Source organism: Corythoichthys intestinalis, chromosome 1 (assembly GCF_030265065.1).
Source record: "Corythoichthys intestinalis isolate RoL2023-P3 chromosome 1, ASM3026506v1, whole genome shotgun sequence".
In the NCBI taxonomy this organism is placed as follows: domain Eukaryota; kingdom Metazoa; phylum Chordata; class Actinopteri; order Syngnathiformes; family Syngnathidae; genus Corythoichthys; species Corythoichthys intestinalis.
This window is the reverse complement of record NC_080395.1, coordinates 64,836,345-64,856,089: the sequence shown is the minus strand read 5'-3', so window position 1 is coordinate 64,856,089 and position 19,745 is coordinate 64,836,345. Positions and strand designations below refer to the sequence as shown.

General features: G+C 40.9%; 1 protein-coding gene across 8 annotated transcripts; it reads right to left on the bottom strand.

Annotated features, from left to right (window-relative positions):
- Positions 1 to 571: 571 nt before the first annotated feature.
- bdnf (brain-derived neurotrophic factor) lies at positions 572 to 15,844 on the bottom strand. 8 transcript variants are annotated; one of them, XM_057846967.1, is made up of 2 exons: positions 15,698 to 15,844; positions 572 to 2,070 (listed from the first exon to the last, which is right to left on the bottom strand). In XM_057846967.1, exons 1-2 carry the CDS (start codon positions 15,842 to 15,844, stop codon positions 1,228 to 1,230), a joined length of 990 nt encoding a protein of 329 aa, XP_057702950.1. In that variant the 3' UTR covers positions 572 to 1,227. The 8 variants fall into 8 exon arrangements, with proteins under 8 accessions (XP_057702950.1, XP_057702974.1, XP_057702958.1 ...); XM_057846991.1 differs by lacking the exon at positions 15,698 to 15,844 and adding an exon at positions 15,099 to 15,374; XM_057846975.1 differs by lacking the exon at positions 15,698 to 15,844 and adding an exon at positions 14,875 to 15,018.
- Positions 15,845 to 19,745: the final 3,901 nt, after the last annotated feature.

Below are 19,745 nucleotides of genomic sequence, written 5' to 3'. Positions count from 1 at the left end.
AGGTGTATGGGTGGGTGAAGCCCTCAAGTATGTGTCAAGAGCACCCAGAGCTTACTTCCACAAGTGGAAACATGTACGTGCAGGCACTTTTCTCGTGAAAGTGAGGATTATTTCTCTTTGTGGAATTGTCGTGACTTTTGAGACTGCACCTGTAAACATGTGAATGTGTGTTAAGGTGGCGTTTTGTATTTTCCCCAATTTGCTCTCTTACAAAGCACGGAATAAACCCCAAAGCTTTAAGTACCCGTCTGATCTTGACTACTGGCATGCATTCCAAGCCCCGGCTTCAGATTATGCAGAGAAAATTTAATCTAACTCATGAGGTTATTCGGTACTTGCTTGGTCAATTCGGCAGCCAATTAATGTGTTTTATGTGCTGATTCATTTGTGCATATCACTAAAAGTGGAGTGTTGAAACTTTATCAACATTGGTTTTGTTTTTTCAGTTGCCTATAGTCATTTTTATTTCTTCAAAGATTTCAGTTTAATATTGCAAACAACTTCACAACATACAAAATGAATAATATTAACCCAGAAACATGTCATATATATGACATTTCATATGTATATATATGTATACATATATATATATATATCTATATATACATACATATATATATACATATATACATTTTTTATAATATATATCTTTCTCTGGTGGGAATAAAAAAATAAACAGCAAAGCTTTGACAACAGCACCTTGACATAGTATGTAATCCCGACATTATACCTTGCGAAGTTTAGAACAGTAAACAGATAAATTACTTGAGGAAAGTTGTTTTTCACCGAGTATGTAAACGGAAAGTTTTTTTGGTCAGCCTCTTATCGTTTTTTTGTAAGTGGAGAATTTCTCAATTCACAATTGAAGCAGCATGCAAGCTTTTGAAGATGGAACTGTCCACTCTCATTCCTTGCTTATTTTTTCCACTTCATTTTGTAAATGTTGGCAACATAAACAAATCACAATGTCTTGAGAAATGTGATATAGTAATTTAAGTGGGAGCAAAATGACTGATCAGATTTTTTTTAATCGTTTACAAGGTCATGAATATGTTCAATAAATAGACTGTTATATCACTTTTACTGTATAAACTTCATCTTTTTTTACATGCAGTCCATAAAATTTTCATTTGACGGAATAATTTACCCTGTTATGCATATATACAAATAGATATTTTCTCTGTATTCTTTTTTAAACTCTTCAATAAAATCTATACATTTCATACACTATCTCCCTCTTTTAATGGTCAATGTGCATACACAGGAAGTGTCTATCCTTATAAAGCGCCAGCCAATCATCTTTTTGCTATCCATGGTGAGAGCTCGCACGTAGGACTGGGTTGTCCTGCATTGGGAATTGTAATGCCTCTTGTCTATTCCTCTGCAGCCTTCCTTCGTGTAACCCATGGTGTTGCATTTGGTCTCGTAAAAGTATTGCTTCAGTTGGCCATTGGGGACGCGAACCTTTTCCATGACGGTAACGGTCTGCCCCGACATGTCTATTGCCGTCTTTTTATCCACCGCTGTCACCCACTGGCTAATACTGTCACACACGCTGAGCTCTCCACGTCGCAAGGGGTCGGAGTGTCGTCGCACCCTCATGGACATATTAGCAGCATCCAGATAGTTTTTGTATTCCTCCAGAAGAAAGAGCAACGGCGGCTCCAAAGGCACTTGGTTGCTGATCATCACCCGCGAGTCGTACATGTCGACATCCTTGCTTTCGGTGGTGACGACTGAAGCCAGACCCCCACCTCCCTGGCTCTTGTCTGCCCCCTGTCCCATCTGGGCTGCCTCTGCCTCCCCCTCTACCTCCAGCAGCTCCTCTATCACCTGCTCAAAGGTGTCTGAGAGCGAGGGCATCCCACGCTGGCCTGGCCCGCCACTACTCTGCGGAGTCCCGCGGCCTCTGGCGACCGTTGCAGCAGCAGCGCCGGCACCCAGATAGCCTTCCGTCCGATGGCCCTGCATGCCTGGGCCGTCTCTCAGGGGCGCAGCTCTCATGCAACTGAAGTATGAAATAACCATAGTAAGGAACAGGATGGTCATCACTCTTCTCACCTGGTGGAACTGGAGGGACAAAGAAAGGCAAGATGGAAGAGAGGGGAAGACCCAGCCAGTTAGTTCAGAACATTTTACATCATGAGTCATAATGCACTGTGTACACCTCGCCTGATATTTGCACGTTCAAAAGAGTGAAATCACACTGATATTAGCTGTCTTCTCTCACTGATTTTTGTTAACGTTTGGAAACTCTGATCATCTTTTTCATATGTAAAGCTTGGCTTTGATTCTCATTTGTTGGCATCAGTTCACCAAAGCTGTGTTGCGCATCAGAGGGTGCCGTTAAAGCAAAGATAATGAGTGAGCGAAGATGAGCTTTGTGTGTCCTATTTGGACGGTACTGTTTGGAACGCTCTGGGGCTATCGCAAGCTTGCTTTATCTTTTAGCAAAAAAAAAATCATTTTAATCACGAGTTGCTTTGCTAGGAGGCAGGATCGCTCAAAAACTACACAACTTTTTAGAGGTGTTGTACTTTACCAGATCGAGGACCCATTCGATATACTGTAGCTGCAAATGCAGATAAAAATCGCTCTTTGTCATGTTTCAGACACGACGAAACATTCTATAAAGTAAACAAAAATAAGGCACTCATCGCTTTTTCGCTTTTGCTAAAGTCAATTTATTCTTTTTGCAGTTGGCCTGATGCTGGAATCGTTTCCTCCTTTACCAGATCCCCAAAAAAACTCCCATCAGTGCTTCTCAAACTTTTTACACCAAGTTCCACTCAAAATATGTACTACAATCATAAGAAACGTGAAAATACAACAGTATAGCATTCCTAAATATTAATCAAAAACAAGACCATGATAATACTTATATTTCTAAAGCTGTAAAACAAAATGTATTTCAGTGAATTAAAATCTTAATTTTACATTAAAACATTTACAAACAATGAGTCATCATATAATTAAGGGAGAAAGAATATCACAAAGTTGTGATATGGAATGTTTACAGGAATAAGGAAAACATACTATCAAAGGTACAAATTATGGGCAAAGATGGAATATTTAAAGCATCTGAAAAAGAATATACAAGAGTCAAATAAAATAAGTTCGGCAACAAACTAACAACAGCAAAGTTCTATTAGATATAAAATTGTTAATTCATTGTTGTGATGTTTTTAAATACCAAAGTTATACTTTTTCAGGAATTTAAGGAGAAGAAAACGTACTTACTCTTAGCAATCATTCAATTTAGATACATTTAACCATAGTAGGTATCAGTAAATGAAAACTATGCAAGAAACAGTTGTTAGACATATTGTATTCACTTAAGTCAAATACAACTGAACAATACTTGGGCAGTTAATCAATGGCATACCACTAGAGCGAACCCATGTACTACTACTACTACTACTAAGTACAACATTGAGAAACACTGTCAAATTTCATCGTTTGTATAAGATGCATTCATGAAATACGCAGATTCCAGTCATTTGCATTTGAGGATGGCAACACAATACATGCAATCCATCTACTATCTTGTTGCTGATTGCTTGAATTGATACACTCTGCATTCAGGTTTGGATAAATGCATATGCCTAACTTGCATTTGTCTGTCCTCCATTTCGAGTCAACAGTTCGATGGTTCTCAAAGTTTTTACACCAAGTATCACTTTAAAAAATATCTTGGCTCTCCAAGGAGCTCCATGACGACCAATATTAAAATCCAGCTATACAGTCGGCCCTAGCGTCTATGTACGATATCACTGAAATACTTCCAAATGTACTCAAGTACATCTTGAAAATTGCCTTAACACTCTTAACTCTACTAATATAATCCCTTAAAGTAATCTAAATACTATCTATAAGTTACCTAGATATGTTTAAACGTGCCAAAATCTCTAAAAGTAATCGAAATTTTCTTAGATGCACTAAAAGCAAACTAAATATTCCAATTTGTTTTTAAATCACCCTTAAAAGGTATCCAGACGTGCACCAAGATGTATTCTGATACTCCTAAAAGTTACATAAATACTGTACTCTTAAATACAAGGGTTGTGAAAAGCTAGTTGAACCCTTGTAAATTGACTGAAATACTCAGTATTAGGTAATCCAAGATTCACACACTTTAAATTTTTTACCAAAATACTAAAAGAAAATATAATTTCCTTATGTAATGATTCAAAATGCATTGGCATTCAATACAAATCGAATACAAAAATTCTAAATGATTAATTGCAAATGTTTTGTACCTGAAAGCTTACTCTCCTTGACAATTGTAATGTGCTGGACATGAAAACGCGAGACGACACCGAGTATAAATGACAGTCATATAAAAGACAGTTTCCCAAAGTATTTAAGTATGCAAATTGCAAATTTCTTCAACCTTTGAGAATGGAGAAAATAATGTTTTAACACAAAAAAGACACATTTTATGGGTTCAGACATTTTGTGATGTCAGTTACAACCACTCTTATGCACAATAATAGAACACAGGTGCATGTGCAGGGACTCTGCAGGCTTCAACATGCCAAATTTAAGACCTTTAAAGACTTTTTAAAAGACCATAATGAAGCAAATGTAAGACCCATTCCACATAGATAGCGGAAATAAATGTGCAAAAGATTCGAGGGAAAATTAGAGGCCTGAAATTACTTGCAAAGTATATGAATTTTTTCCCAGCTCTTTCACTGTGATATAAATGAGCATGAAGTACTACTACTAGTAGCAGTAATAGTAAAGCAACGTCAATAGATTTGTAATACCTTTCAAAATTGTATTTAAGTCCTTTTATGAGATTTTTGGAGACCTTTAGACATTCTAAGATGATTGGAATGAAGACTTTTTTAGACTTAAAACCCCGCAATAATAGGTATTAATGACATTACAAGAAAGAGTGGGTAATTAGATTGGCTAAAATAGTCCCGACATTGACGAAATGTCTGCCCAGACATTTTTATTCAGGTTTTTCTCCATAGTCTATAATTGTGATTCATTGTAAATTTAATTGTTTTATTTTGTTCTTTCCCTTTAAAGAAATGTTGAGGAAAAAGAACAGTACTATTATGTGGTTTGTCGATTTCTTTTTCTTTGAGAATCACTACGAGTTTACACTTTATGAACACGATTGTAGTGGCTTTCATGTCTGAGACTACATGTCATGGTCAAATTTGGGAAACCTTAAGAATGTGGTATTTACCCAACAATTCTGGAGATCAAATTCTCATCCTAAGTGGGGAAAACTTTATTGAGAGCAGGTGGATGACTCCAGAACTCTCCAGGCTGAACCCAGCAGGACATGAATGACTAAAAAATGTGTCATCTTCGCTACCCTGAAAGGTGCCAAGCTTTACACTGACATGATGATTAAACCCGGCAAGGTGTCACTCCAGCACTGTGCATACGCCAACGATCTAAGGACAGAATGATCCTTCCACTCTTATTAAGAAGACAAGAAAGGGCACCCAGCAACCTGCATTCCAAATGGGTTGATTTGGAAGATTGAAGGCAAAAAGAGCCTCACTACAATGCAGTGTGCATGTCCCAATCCTGTGCTGGAAAACATGCTTCTGCCTCTTTAGGTAGAGCTTTACCATAAAGAAGGAGCAAACCCCTACCTTAAATGCATTTGTTTCATCCTTAATTGGTGTCTGGGGCTTCAATTAACGACACCACAGTGACTATCTTAGAGATAGATACTCTAAAAATAGATGTGCTGGGAGTCTCCCAGTCTATTCAGAATATCACATCCTTCTTCTTAATGAGCCACTCATTCCCCAAGCTCAGTGAAGCGCTCCCCTCCACAATGTATGTGTGTGTGCTCTCAAAGGAGGATGTATAGAGAGGGGTCAGCTTGTATTGGGGGTATTTTCCCCCTTTCCCCCCAAATAAAACAACAATGAGGACAAAGAATGGCGTAAAGAGCAAATCCGTGTCGGTGAAATGTAATGATATGCTAAATTACTCAGATTAACCCGCCATTATTGTCGGTAGTCCAATGAGGAGACGTCTGCGGGCCTTCCCATCACGGCGAATCGTGTCGGTTTACGGGATAGATGCCAGTCACGAGCTTTTCGCGTGGGATGCATTTAGGCTGATATTATTATGGGCACTGCACACAAATGGTTCCACTTCCACGTGGAGGAAATGAAGGGAGAGGGCTGATTACTGTTAGGCGTCAAACTTCATGCTGGAAATGGTGCAGACAAAGTGCTGCATCTTCCGTAACAGACCACAGGGGTAATATTGCAGCAACGGGGGGTGGAGAGAGTGGCAGCGTCATTTCACAGCATAACAACCACAGATGACGTCGCTTCCAGGTCTCCACAGGGGAGAGAATGGAGAGGAGGAGGTTGCTGGGGGTAATGCCACTCAACAGCGTGCAATTGCATGCAATTCCCCCAGGTATCCTCACACCGGGAACAACAAATGATTGTATTTATATCTCTGTGATTTCCTGCTTCCATCAGGACGATCAATATGGCTTATGTTCTCAATCAACATCCTGTTAAAATGCAATAAAGCCAATGAATCATTTAATTGCTGTGGGACTGGCTGAGAATTATACAAGCAGCGAAGGAAGATGTTACGTGCACTGCAGGATTTTCCCATCGAACAAAAGCATGTGTCTATTTATTCAACATAATGCATCTAGCGAGGAAGGATGCAAATATTATCTGGTGTTGGAGCTCCAAATTTAGAGTTTTTCCTCCACGATTCCAATGAAAAGGCTCGGATATTGTGTTCAATTAGTCATCAAATCTCGACAGGAGACATGGAGCAGAGGGACAAAAGGCCTCACTAACCACTGCTCAAACATGCTTTTATCATCCATGGTGACACACCTCGTGCATGATGCGCACAGGACAAAGAAAGCAGGTGAGCGTGAGGCCTCCAGGACGTCCGCAAACACCAAATGACCACCTGTTTATCTGCTTTGAGGTCACGGCCTATATGGCTGCCATATGGACCTCAGCCTCACATTTGTTCTTTGCGGCAGGTGGAGAACACAGTGCTAAATAACTAATATGACATGACGAAACATTACTAAAGCACATGGAAGGATGCCATTATTAACTATCTATAGGGCACTTATTAGCTGCCATTGACGGAGTGAGACGTCCAATTCATTTTGACTGGGAGAGTCCTCAGGCGTCAAAATGGATTGGGAAACTGCGAAACTGTGAAAGATCACAGCCAGACAACCCAGTTTAAATGAAATTAATATCTTCTTTTGAATGTTATTGAAGGCCATAAATTATCTTTTAATTATCATTTGAATTTTCTTAATTTTATTTAAATATATATTACACTTGTTTACCAATGAACGACCCAACTTTTCATGTCCATGTATGTGGACGCCAGGTCTTTATGTGGTTTTCATTTACCAAAAATAGTCAAATGCCACATGTACGAAGAATCATTTACCACTTCAATATGAGAGATAAACATCAGATTGAACTGTAAAGCAGCATTTGTTATTTGTCATGCCTCGCTCATGTTTTGTACACTTTGTTCAGTTCCTCAAACCCTTGCCAAGTGGAAGTGTTTACCAAGCTGCATGTTTGGTCACGTCCAATGCGCACAGAACTCAAAGCCAAATGTTCAGCAATAATAACAATGGAAAAACAAACCAGCGCACATGATATTAGATTAGGGACACCCCCTATGCTCCATAACGCAACGCAGTAAAAAGCAAATCAAACTGTCAGATGTAATGGCTGACACATGCGGAAGATGGCTGCCTTGAGATCCGTTTTTAATCTGACATAGTATCTGAGCATATTTAGTAATATACTGTATGAGCACCACCAGGGGATTACGCCTGGCCTTGGAGCCAAGCATCCAAATGGCTGCTCTCTGCGCTAATAAGGAGTTTCTTCCCTCCCACACAGCCAAAAGTAGTGGGCATTGATTCTGAGTCTTCCCTACCTTCCGCACGAAACTAAAAAATATTCAAATGCAACCCCCACCCCCAAAACGAATACACAAATCACACGTTCAAGGAGGAAAAATCGCTGCAGAAAATGTTAAATTGGGACACCGCAGTTTTCATGTTTGTACACTAGATGGCGCCCAAGACCGTGAAATATTGGCGTTTATCACGTTTTACTGGCAAATCGTCTCTTCCGCAGATAGATAGATAGATAGATAGATAGATAGATAGATAGATAGATAGATAGATAGATAGATAGATAGATAGATAGATAGATAGATAGATAGATAGATAGATAGATACATACATACATACATACATACATACATACATACATACATACATACATACATACATACATACATACATACATACATACATACATACTGAGTTAGATATTCAGTCAGTCAGTCAGACAGACAGACAGTAATTTGAAGATGAATGCAAACAACACCAAGAAGTGGACCAAAGTGGCCGGTGTAGCTTTGGTCTCGGGTTTCTCCATAAAGTCTTAATGAGTGATGAGTCTGTCAAAGTTTTCTAAACTTTTTTTTTTTTTTTTTTTTTTTACTAAGCCTAAAGCCTATCTTGTTGAGATAACGTATATATCTGAATCATCTCAAAAGTTGTAGTTGCATTGTAAAAGGTGTTCAATACTTTGAAGTGTTGAAGCGAGCGCCTTCTTTTGTGTTATATTACATCTGGTGAGCCCTGGCTCTCCACTGGAAACCCAATCAACATAATAACTCCGTTTTTTATTAATGAACTGCGGGATAAGATTACACATACCCCCTCTGGGACCGCAGGGCTGTCTGTCCAGGGGATAACAAGACTGTTGGGGCTTTTTTAGATCCACAAAACACAAACCACCAAGTCTTTTTTTTTCTTTCTTTTTTTTCTTTTTTTTAACTATACATACAAACCGTTACGCTTTAAAAAAAAAAAAAAAAAAAAAAAAAAAAAAGCTACAAACAAGTTGCGAATGGAACGTACCTTGTGCTGTCCAGTCGTAAAACAGACCATTCAACAGGACAGAGTCATCTGGGCTGTCCTGGCTATAACTCCCAGAGTATAATTTCGACTTTAGCGCTACTTTTCCTCCTGACAAGCTTCGCGATATCTCTTCAGGTTTGGAGCAAATAGATTAAATTATTGATGGTGGAAATTGCATGGATGAGGTCATGCACTCCCATGGCTGGACGGCTCCGGTGGAGATGGTGCGTATATGCCGAGTCGTCGCCTGCATGCCGCCGCCGCCGCCGCAGCAGCAGCAGCAGCAGAAGAGGAGGAGGAGCGAGCCAGTGGTGGGATGTCGACGACAAGACAAGAGAGCCGCCAAACTCGGAATGGGGAGCCTGTGTGGAAGTCGAGCAACTTTACTACACGATGACGCTGCAACATGTGACCAGCGACTGGCTGACTGGCTCACTGCTCGCCTTCAACTCCTGTTTCAACAACCCCGAGGCGGAACTATTAGTGCGCCCTCACTGCGCATCTTGTCTTTTTTATTCGCGCGCCCGCCGTGCACATCACACCCACACCATTATGTCCAGCTATATATATATATGTACATATATTCTATGTATATATAGAGCAGGGAGCCTCGCTGCTTCCGTGTTTGCCCACCAAACATGGTGGCATATTTCTCGAGGGTGGTGCGTCAGTGTGCGAGTCGTGACCCAACGCGCGAGAATCAACCTTTATAGCTTGCATGTATTCATGAGCATTGAGCGGCACTATCCTTAGTCACATTTGCGTGGACATTCTAAAAATAAATTCATAAAAAAAATCGAAATCAAAGATGAGGCTTGTTCAACGCCGACACTGGGGGCTGACAGGAATAAATACTGAAGCCATTGCAGCAACTCATTATCCTTTGTACAACGATTGATGGTGATTTGCTTGCTCTATGAGCGTCATAATTCTTCCCTGCACGGGCCGGGAGCTCCTGTTTGGCATGCAGCAATATAGGAGTTGATGCTGACACCTGCCTAATGAGTCAGCCCCACCTCCAACACACACGAGGACATGCCAAGATAGATATAGCTCTTCCCAAAGGCCCACATGGAGGTGAGTACGAACTCAGGATGACACAGACTTGCACCAGCAATCACTGAGGGACTTGACTCCAGCGAATACACACACCCACACGCACCCCCCTCACACACACAAACAACGCACAAGGGGTCTGTTCCAAACAAGTAATTCATAAATAAATCACTTGCCATCTCATTAGAGTAGCAAAAACAACAACACGGTCTCTCTCTCTCGTTTGTGCAAATGCAGCACAATTGAAGCAAGCAGAGTCTTTTCGGCTTGCATGCAGCATCAGAGGCTTTAGGGACTTGTTTTCTGAATGAATTCAAAATAATGTGTGATAAATGAAGGCAACAAAGAGCTCCGAGGGATGTTTGAGGCCTGTGTTAAAGCAACCTTCTGAAAACCAAGCCACTATTTCATCCGCACCACGGTGTTCAATTTCTGCAGGTTTAAGATTTCTCTGGAACAATGACTTCAAACTGTCTGAGGCGTATGGATGAACATCCTTTGTCTTTTGGGGGGATACATGGCTCAGGTTTTAATCGAGCCTTGTTACAAACACGAGATTTGCGTTTACAATTCTCTCTACCTTAACGTCATCTGTTTTTTAAAAAACCCTTTCTATAGTTGCTGCTGCAAAATACAGAGAGACGGAGTGTCTGCACCGCTGATGGCTTCATATTCTGCAGACAGGAAATGCGTATGGGGAAGGAGAAATGACATTTGGAGAAATTGTCATTTTCACTGGGGATAAAAGGAGAAGATGAGGGCACTTGGATGAAAGTGGGAGTGCATCCTTCATCGAGCAGAGCTGAGAAAACACTTTGTATAAGGGTAGATGACGTCAAACGGCGGGGGTGGGCTGAGTAGCACTTGGGACGCCTTTTAAATAGGTAAACTCGAGTCCTTCAATAAAATGAGACACTGATGAGGAGATAATGCAATCTCTCCTGCGACGACAATACCTGTATTTCAATAATGACCACGAGGCAGCAGTCATTTATACGTCCACGTGTCTTTTTCCAATTCACACTGAAACCCATTAAGGCTGTTTCTCTCTCTGCTTGGCATATGCCTTTTCCTTCAGCCCACCTCCACACACAAATCAAATATCACCACAGCATCAATAACCTTCCCATGGCTCACCGCTGATGGAAAATGCATAATTATGCTATGAAATCGACTCCAAAACATTCAAATATACGCGATCAGGGACATCTAATTACAATTCTGCGCCTAAAGCCTGTCTCCTATACATTACAGAGAGTGCCATGAGAATAAAGTTCAGCGGATTGGCGATCATATGTCCTCCTTGTTCCACAGGGGGACGATATTTATAACGCCTACCCTTTATTATGTTTTTGGTTGTTTTTTTTTTAAACACCCTTTTTAAAAAAAAAAATCACTTGTACCCACGTTAAACAGCACCGTATCCAAAAACTCGCCTCCAAAAAGAACTTGTTCAAACAAGCCTGTTAATTGGATGAAGGTGATGGTGATGAAGCTGATGACGGTGGCGACTAAAAGCGGCAGCGGTGGCGGGGCGATGGAGCTTTCATTGCCATCGTGATTAAGATGATTATTCCTTGCTCTAAATATATCGTGACGTCCGCCTGCTGCCGTGTAGAGATTTCCGCCATCTATAGCCCAAAATAATCGATAGCCCATTTCTTATTTATATCGTGCGCAACGACGAGCCGACAGTTGGTTATAATTAATAAATGAGACACGGAACGGAAGGGACGCGATGCAGAGTGGGGGTGGCGGGGTGCTGTTGTAATTATAAATATAACAAGATAAAAAAAAAAACAAAAAAAAACAACCGATTTCAAATCAGTTGAAAGTGCAGACAAATGAGACAAAGGCCAACAAAAACAAAAATGGAGGAATTGAAATAAATATGAAATGAAATATGCACCCTTTTTTTAACTGTATAAAACCAAGCGGAAAAAATAAATGTAATAATAAAAAAAAATAACAACAACAATTCGATATGTATTTTGACGCCCACTTCAACTCTGCGGCGAGAGAAGGAGAGAGGGAAAGAGAGAGAGGAGACGCTCAGTAAAGATAACTCGTGCGTCCGCGTGCGTACGTCGACGCGCGCCCGCACACATGCACGCAGCCCCATTTATGGACTGATCCGCTGACGTACATTGCAGGAAAGTGCTATAAAAAAACCTTCATACATACAAAGTGTGTCGTGCCACCCCACAGACCCCTCCTAACCCGCCTCCGCTCATCCCTCCTCCTCCACCTAACACGCCCACGCCCACACCATAATCCCACGTCTCAGTTGAAAAAAAAAATGCAACATGTCCACAAAGGCACGCATTTTGCTTACTTTTTAAAAACCTATTTAAAGCATCGACGTACACAAAATATGCAACAATTCAAGACAGATGATGGTAAAATTGTGAACTAAACTGCCATAATTTGTTGTCAACAAATTTATCTGACAGCTTCGTCTATTTTTTTCATGCAATAAACTATTGTTTAGTAATCTAGAAATGTATCATTCAATAGAGGCGTACATAAGGAGCACATTGCACCGGCGAATAAAGAGAGCGAGGACGCCTGCTGACATGTTCCGTCATGCAAACCCAAACGTGAGGACAAATTCGTTTTCGGACTATTTATTGGAACACATGCGGCGTGATAGAAGAGTGCTGATGAAAACAGGACTGACTGTGGGCGTTGGGGCTTTTCTCGTCTTGCTTTGCAATTGCTTCGTCTTGGATCAAAACATCTTAAATCTTTGACCGGAGGAAGAGGAGAGAAAAAGACGAGATGGAGAGTGGGAGTGGAAATAGATAATTTCCCAAGCTTTTTTACCCGGACTTTGTGAGAGAATGAAGCAATTTTTAGTGACGATTGTCTAAATCTGTCTCATTTCGCAGTAGGCTAAAAAAAATATTAATAAAAAAAATCCGCCCCTCGTCAACACGAGTGATGACATTTCTCTCCATCACATCTGTCAGTGACGTACTCCGGCCACGCCCATTTTTATTATAATTTCACACAAAAATAAAAAAAATGCTTTGAGCAAATTCCACGAGAGGAGGTGACAACAACTGATACATTTTGAGAGTTATTCCTGTGCAGGCTGTGGTTGTGGTATGCCCCCCCCTTCTTTAAAAAAAAAAAAAGAAAAAGAAGGGAGGTAGTAGGGGAGCAGGTGAAGCGAAAAGCACCTTATGAATGAAACCGTGGAGCGGTCGTAGTAAAAACACAAGTGATTTGATGGCGATGACGGGAGGGGTAGGGGGTATGGGGAAAGGGAGGGGGTAGGGCTATATTTGGACCGATAACAGAATCCACAGACATCAAGACAAAACATGAATGTAGCAGTGCAAGCACGGGTAAATAAGCAGGTAGAAAACAAGGCAGCTCTTTCCCCGCACATGTGTTATCACGACTATTACTCCATTATTGTTGTATATATGCACATAGAAAAGGATTAAGTCCTCCGGTTATAGAGCAGGATGAATGGATCACTGCAGCGTATTAGTTCCCATATTGGGAGCATGATTAGGCATAACGCAACCATTACGCACGATGTTGCAGCAAGGCAGTCTCGGAAACTCCGTCGCGTTACAAGAAAAATGAAAAGCCTATTTAAAATAAATTAGAATAAAAGTCTCAAACACAGACATTTCACCTGCAGACTTACATGCGAGCCTTAAATCTTGCCTCGTGCTTTCATTTTCGTTGCCAAAGACCAGGCGTCTGATCAGCTGGAGTTATTTCGGTGACTATTTGCCGACAATGCAGGAGAGGATGCAGGCTGCATGCTGCTTAAAAAGCCCAAGTTCGTTGAAGACAAAAAAAATTCCGCAAGGACCACAGCAACAAAAGAGTGATATGAAAACAATGGATCGGGCTCTTACCTTTACAAGAGCTGACAACCACTATGTGCGTGGTCAGATCTCCGCGACCAACGCTCACATGTCCCAAAGTTTAAACGCAGTGTGAGAGGCTTAAACTGACAATGTGAAGGGGTAAAAAAAAAGGGAGGGAAACACCAAACACCCTAACGTTACAACTTTGACAAGGCTCTATTAAAAAAAACACATGCGTTCCCCTCTCACATTCGCATTTTATCCCACTGTCTTTTAACTCTTTCACCCCAATTGACGGCGATAGACGTCCAATCATGTGGCTCTTTTCATACTGTGAATTTAAGTGAGTTTGTTATTGGACGCCCAATCCATTTGAACTGCAAAGTCTGGCAATGAATGAACATTTATTCATGTCAGCACTCCCAGTTCGAAAGGAATGGACGTCAGTCACCGTCAATGGCAGACAACGAGTTAAAAGACATCAGGCTCTCCAAGATTAAGCTTACCAAAAGTTGGAAAAACAATCCCAGGTTTGGCAAAGGGGGGGAAAGAGGGAGAGTTGGCGTTCGCTATGTGCGAGGTTAGTCCATGCACGGCTCCGGTGCCTCTGTCCAACGTGCTGAAAGCATCACACAGCTTGGGGAACTACAGTATAAGGGGCCAGGGAAATATCTGGGTACTTTTGTGGAGTGCCCACTTTCCAGACAAAAAAAAAAAAAGAAAAAAAAACTGCTGCTGCTGCTCCTGTCACGTGTATTTCCTCTCTTGCAAAACCGACCGCGTTAATATTTAATCACGTCGGTAAGATATTTTCAAATAAAGACTCTTAATCATACAAACAAACAAAAAAAGCCGGTCCAGTCGCCTTGTTTAAATGATAGCCAGCATGAGCCAGAGCTCCAAGTGGCTCACTTAAGTGGCACGTGTTGCTTTAAAAGAACATACATGCATGTATAATAAAGCCCCTGACTGGCAACATGTACGAACCTCCTGGATGTCTCAGTATATGCGCACGCATGGCGGTTGCTATGTACTCCACGGTTGCCTTACCTGCCTCGGTGTAGCCCCAAAACGCCACCCAATCTTTTTTTTCCTCCACGCAAGCTTTGTCAACATGAGCCTTCAACACACAAGCGAGTCTCGCTATACTGTGATGACTTTGTCAAGTAGATGCCATCCAAGCCTGCCGGCAATGCAGCCTTAAAACGCCAAGCACGACTATTTACCGCTCGTGCTTCCCCTCAGAATGCTGTGTTTTCCAAAGGCTTACTTACCATTTTCCCCCCCTACGCTGTCCTGGAGACACAAGTGTCTTAATATCCACTCACTCCAACAGATGCTGGTAGGTAATGTGTCTTGTTTGAAGTCATCATATGAGAAGTTCTGCTGTGCTCAGTAGATCGCCCACCACTTCGCTGACTTATGAATCTAATAACCCTTCGCAATATCGCCGTACTAAAACTCTCTTAGGCACCCAAAAAAAAAAAAAAAAAAAAAACCTTGGTGGCTCTACGGGAAAACACAAATAATCAACAAACCCGACTTGTCAGAGAGTAGCTTGCGCACACAGACATAACACCCTCGCTCGGAAAACGCCATTATAGGGGGGCTCTTACGTGATTGGGGAAAAAAAAAGCCCCGGGAAGCATGCAACTTTATGACGGGGACTAGTTCCTGACTGGGGGGCTCCTTGACTGGCCGTCAATTGCAATCGAGCAGTGAGATCAGACGTACCCACCTTGTCGGACAAATGTCCCTATAGGCCAATTACGCCGACGTGCATTTGTGAGTAGGAACATCAACATTAGCAACATTTACAGCGCCCTTTCTTCCCGAATAACTTGTTGCTCGCTCAGAGCCGAATCATACTTACGTCGCCTCTCACACAGATATGATGGAATTTTCCCCCAAACCCCAGCAGAAGAGTTCTACTGCGAGAGGTTGAAACCCCGTAAGGAGACTTTTGGATGAGGATTTTGGGGAAGTTCAAAGGCGAAACCTGTTTTGAGTAAAATTCCATCAGTTGCGGTGTTAACACCGAGCCATCTGATTGTTATGCAGTGACGAGGCGCTGTGCTTGCAAGCCGTGCCCCAAATGTACTAAGCAACATGAGTAATAGGTGAGATTCGACTGAGTCGATGCCAGCATGCAAAACTTTTTTAAAGTCTATGGATCGTTCAGGATGTTGAATGATTTTTTTCAGGGGGTAGGGGAAACCACACAGCATGGGTGGTGCTGTATATCCTGGAACCTGAAGGCGTCTGGAAGAGATAATAAAATGAGACAACTCATTGGACATGTGTCACAAACAAGTAAGCTGTGAATCAAAGCAAGATCCCACAACTACCACGCGAATCCATGAAAAGCATGATGATGAATACAAACTAACAAGGGTGTAGGTTTGGTCTTAATATTGGTAGGGATGATATAACTGCATATGCAGTGTATCACAAAAGTGAGTACACCCCTCACATTTCTGCAGATATTTAAGTATATCTTTTCATGGGACAACACTAACAAAGTGACACTTTGACACAATGAAATATACTCTGTGTGCAGCTTATATAATAGAATTTATTTATTTTCCCCTCAAAATAACTCAAAATATAGCCATTAATATCCAAACCCCTGGCAACAAAAGTGAGTACACCCCATAGAAACTACGTACATCCCAAAATGTTCAAATTGAGTACTGCTTGTCATTTTCCCTCCAAAATGTCATGTGACTCGTTACAGGAGTGCGGTCAGCATTGCTGCAGAGATTGAAGAGGTGGGGGGTCAGCCTGTTAGTGCGAAGACCATACGCCGCACTGTACATCAAATTGGTGTGCATGGCTGTCACCCCAGGAGGAAGCCTCTTCTGAAAACAGTACACAAGAAAGCCCGCCCGTCTCATCAGACCATAGGATATGGTTACAGTAATCCATGTGCTTTGTTGACATGTCCTCGGTTCCAGTAATCCATGTGCTTTGTTGACATGTCCTCAGCAAACTGTTTGCGGGCTTTCTTGTGTACCGTCTTCAGAAGAGGCTTCCTCCTGGGGTGACAGCCATGCACACCAATTTGATGTCGAGTGTGGCGTATGGTCCGAGCACTAACAGGCTGACCCCCCACCACACCTCTTCAATTTCTGCAGCAATGCTGAGAGCACTACTGTAACGAGGCACATGACATTTTGGAGGGAAAATGACAAGCAGTACTCAATTTGGACATTTAGGGATGTACGTAGTTTCTATGGGGTGTACTCACTTTTGTTGCCAGGGGTTTGGATATTAATGGCTATATTTTGAGTTATTTTGAGTGGAAAAAATTTAACTTTATTATATAAGCTGCACACAGACTACTTTTCATTGCATCAAAGTGTCATTTTGTCAGTGTTGTCCCATGAAAAGATATACTTAAATATCTGCAGAAATTCGAGGGGTGTACTCACTTTTGTGATACACTGTACACTTTTTGCCGGGCAAGGGACATTAATAAGACCAAACATATTTGGTGAATGGGGTTCAGGGCTACATTTGTCACCAATATGAACCTAATTAATTGATAGGCTAAATGATTAATACAAAATAAATCTGTATTGACCTATACTAACTTTCACACTGCAAATTTATAACGTCTTAATCTGATCATTTTTGTTGAATCTAGTCAAATAATTTTCTCCATCTTTTTTTGAGTGTTAAAGGCTAGTTAACAAATTAATGCGTCAGATTCTTCCACTTACTTTAAGTAAATATTACTATTTGTTCGTATTGAGCCCATACATCTAAAGGTTGGTCATTGTTCACCTGACTGAAGTAAAAAAGTTCTTTTAATAATGTTTTGAACAATATTCTGGAATTAAGAACATTTCTGAAAAACAAGTTTTTCTTTTAAGATTAAATAAATAAAAAAAACTTTTAAAACTTTTTGCTTAAAATAAGTTTGTTAAGCTTATTTTCAGCTAGCTGTTTTTCTTATTTCAAGAAATCTCAGTGAGTAAAATTGACTTGAAGCACTGTACCAGTAGCAAAATTAGTGGAGTGTTCCCCACCTTCACAACATTGACGTCTTTTTACATTACTTACAGTGGCTGCTGCTGGCGGGAAAAAACTTCTAATATCCCTCGTCTTTGAAGGGGGCAGTAGAGGTGGCATGTTGTATTTCTGTCAGGCTATGAATGTGTGTATGTGTGTGTGTGTGTGTGTGTGTGTGTGTGTGTGCGTGTGTGTGGAATTCAAGTCATCAGCCAATCAAACGTGCGTTTGAGGGGAAAAAATGGACTGGCACATTCAGCGAGTGAAAAGGGGTCAATGTATGTCTGAACATAATGAAACTACTGTTATTCACTTAATAATGGTAGGATCAATTCTATCCTTACAACATTAGGAAGACAATCTAAATGACCTTAATAACTGAAGTCATTATATAATGCAAATAAGGTTGCTTAAAGGTTGGTGGGGATAATTTGAGCATCCTGAAAAGTTGGTAGCGTTATACCTACGCCCTTGCAAACTAATACTACAGTATTGTTGTTATCATCAATTTAACCCTTTCATGCACGAAATATGACTTCTTTAATTGTTCAACCTTTTTAGGGCACTCATTGAACACATTGGCTGCCATTGACGGCGCTAGACATCCAATCCATTTTCATTTGTTCATTCGCTCCTCCCAATCAAAATGGATTTGACATCTAGTGCTGTCAATGGCACTGAAAGATGAACATTCACAACTGTACCTCCCAGTTTAAATGAATTAGATATCTATTAACGTCAATGACATGCAATGAGCTAAATACTATGAAAACTGCTTAAGCGGAGTTTGACTTTTAGGGCGGGGGGGGGGGGGGGGCACAACATGTTGATGACCCCGAAACACAGTGTCAACTATCAAATTAATTTACAAGAATATTTATAACAATAAGTTAAAAATGAGCGCTTTTTGTTTCCCATTATTCTTGAGAGGAATTCTAAATCAGGCTGCTTAGACAGCTATACTTTTCGCCAATATTGTCATCCATTAAAATATGATACACCCGCCGGTGTCGTGCCAATGTAGTTACCCCCGTCAAAAATTGTATCCCCTGGGCGGAGCCACTGCGTTGCACTGATTTGCTTGATTTGGTGATGTAGTTATCTATGAGGTTTTAAAACATGGCCCAGCCATCAAAACAAAAAACAAAACAAAAAACAACCTTTTTTTTTTTGTCGTATAACGTAACATACGTACTGAATGTAAAACAGGCAATGTTTCACTGTTTTACTCGTAGGATGACCTATAACTGTTATTCTGTAATTCAAGTCCTGTATGGAGTGTCTCCTGTTTAATAAAGGTGATGTCCAAAATATATAACTGTGGTTATTTTCTGGCTTTGATTAGTTGTTTAAGTCGACATAACTGATAACTAATGTGTGTGTGTGTGTGTGTGTGTGTGTGTGCGCTCCCGCGGCCAGGGCCCACAATTTTTGACTGGGGTAACTACATTGGCAAGACACCGGTGGTGGCTCTGTTGTACAATTAGTGTCTTTAATGGGGCAAATTGAAACTCCGCTCACCATTTTGACAGTGGTCTCTAGTGTTTCATGGTCCACATTTTCAATCCTTGTTTCTTGCTCAGTAGTTGTTGTCGGTTTTGAAAGCTTAGGTTTGAAAAAAATTATGTACATCCATCTTGCCTCTTCGGTCCTCGAGTGGTTTCGGCCAAGCAAAGCAAATGACCGTCTAAGGTGCTAGTCACATGATCTGTTTGAAAAAAAAATTTGACCCATTATAAAAATATCTTTTTTTGTTCATTTCATTCATTTTTGTTATTTGTTTTATTGTTTTACAACTTTTATAGACAATATTTTCAAAGTCAAATATAGGAAAGTCAATAACATGCAATGACACTTTTCGGCCACCACGGGGGCCTGGCCCCCCTTAATCTCCGCTTATGGAA

What these genes read in the sequence shown, in the direction of transcription:
- bdnf (XM_057846967.1), bottom strand. Translation starts at nt 15,844, where the DNA reads ATGGAATTTTACTCAAAACAGGTTTCGCCTTTGAACTTCCCCAAAATC. An exon ending in ATATCTGTGTGAGAGGCGAC is followed by an intron (nt 2,071 to 15,697) that starts GTAAGTATGATT and finishes TTGTCCCTCCAG; the next exon opens with TTCCACCAGGTGAGAAGAGT.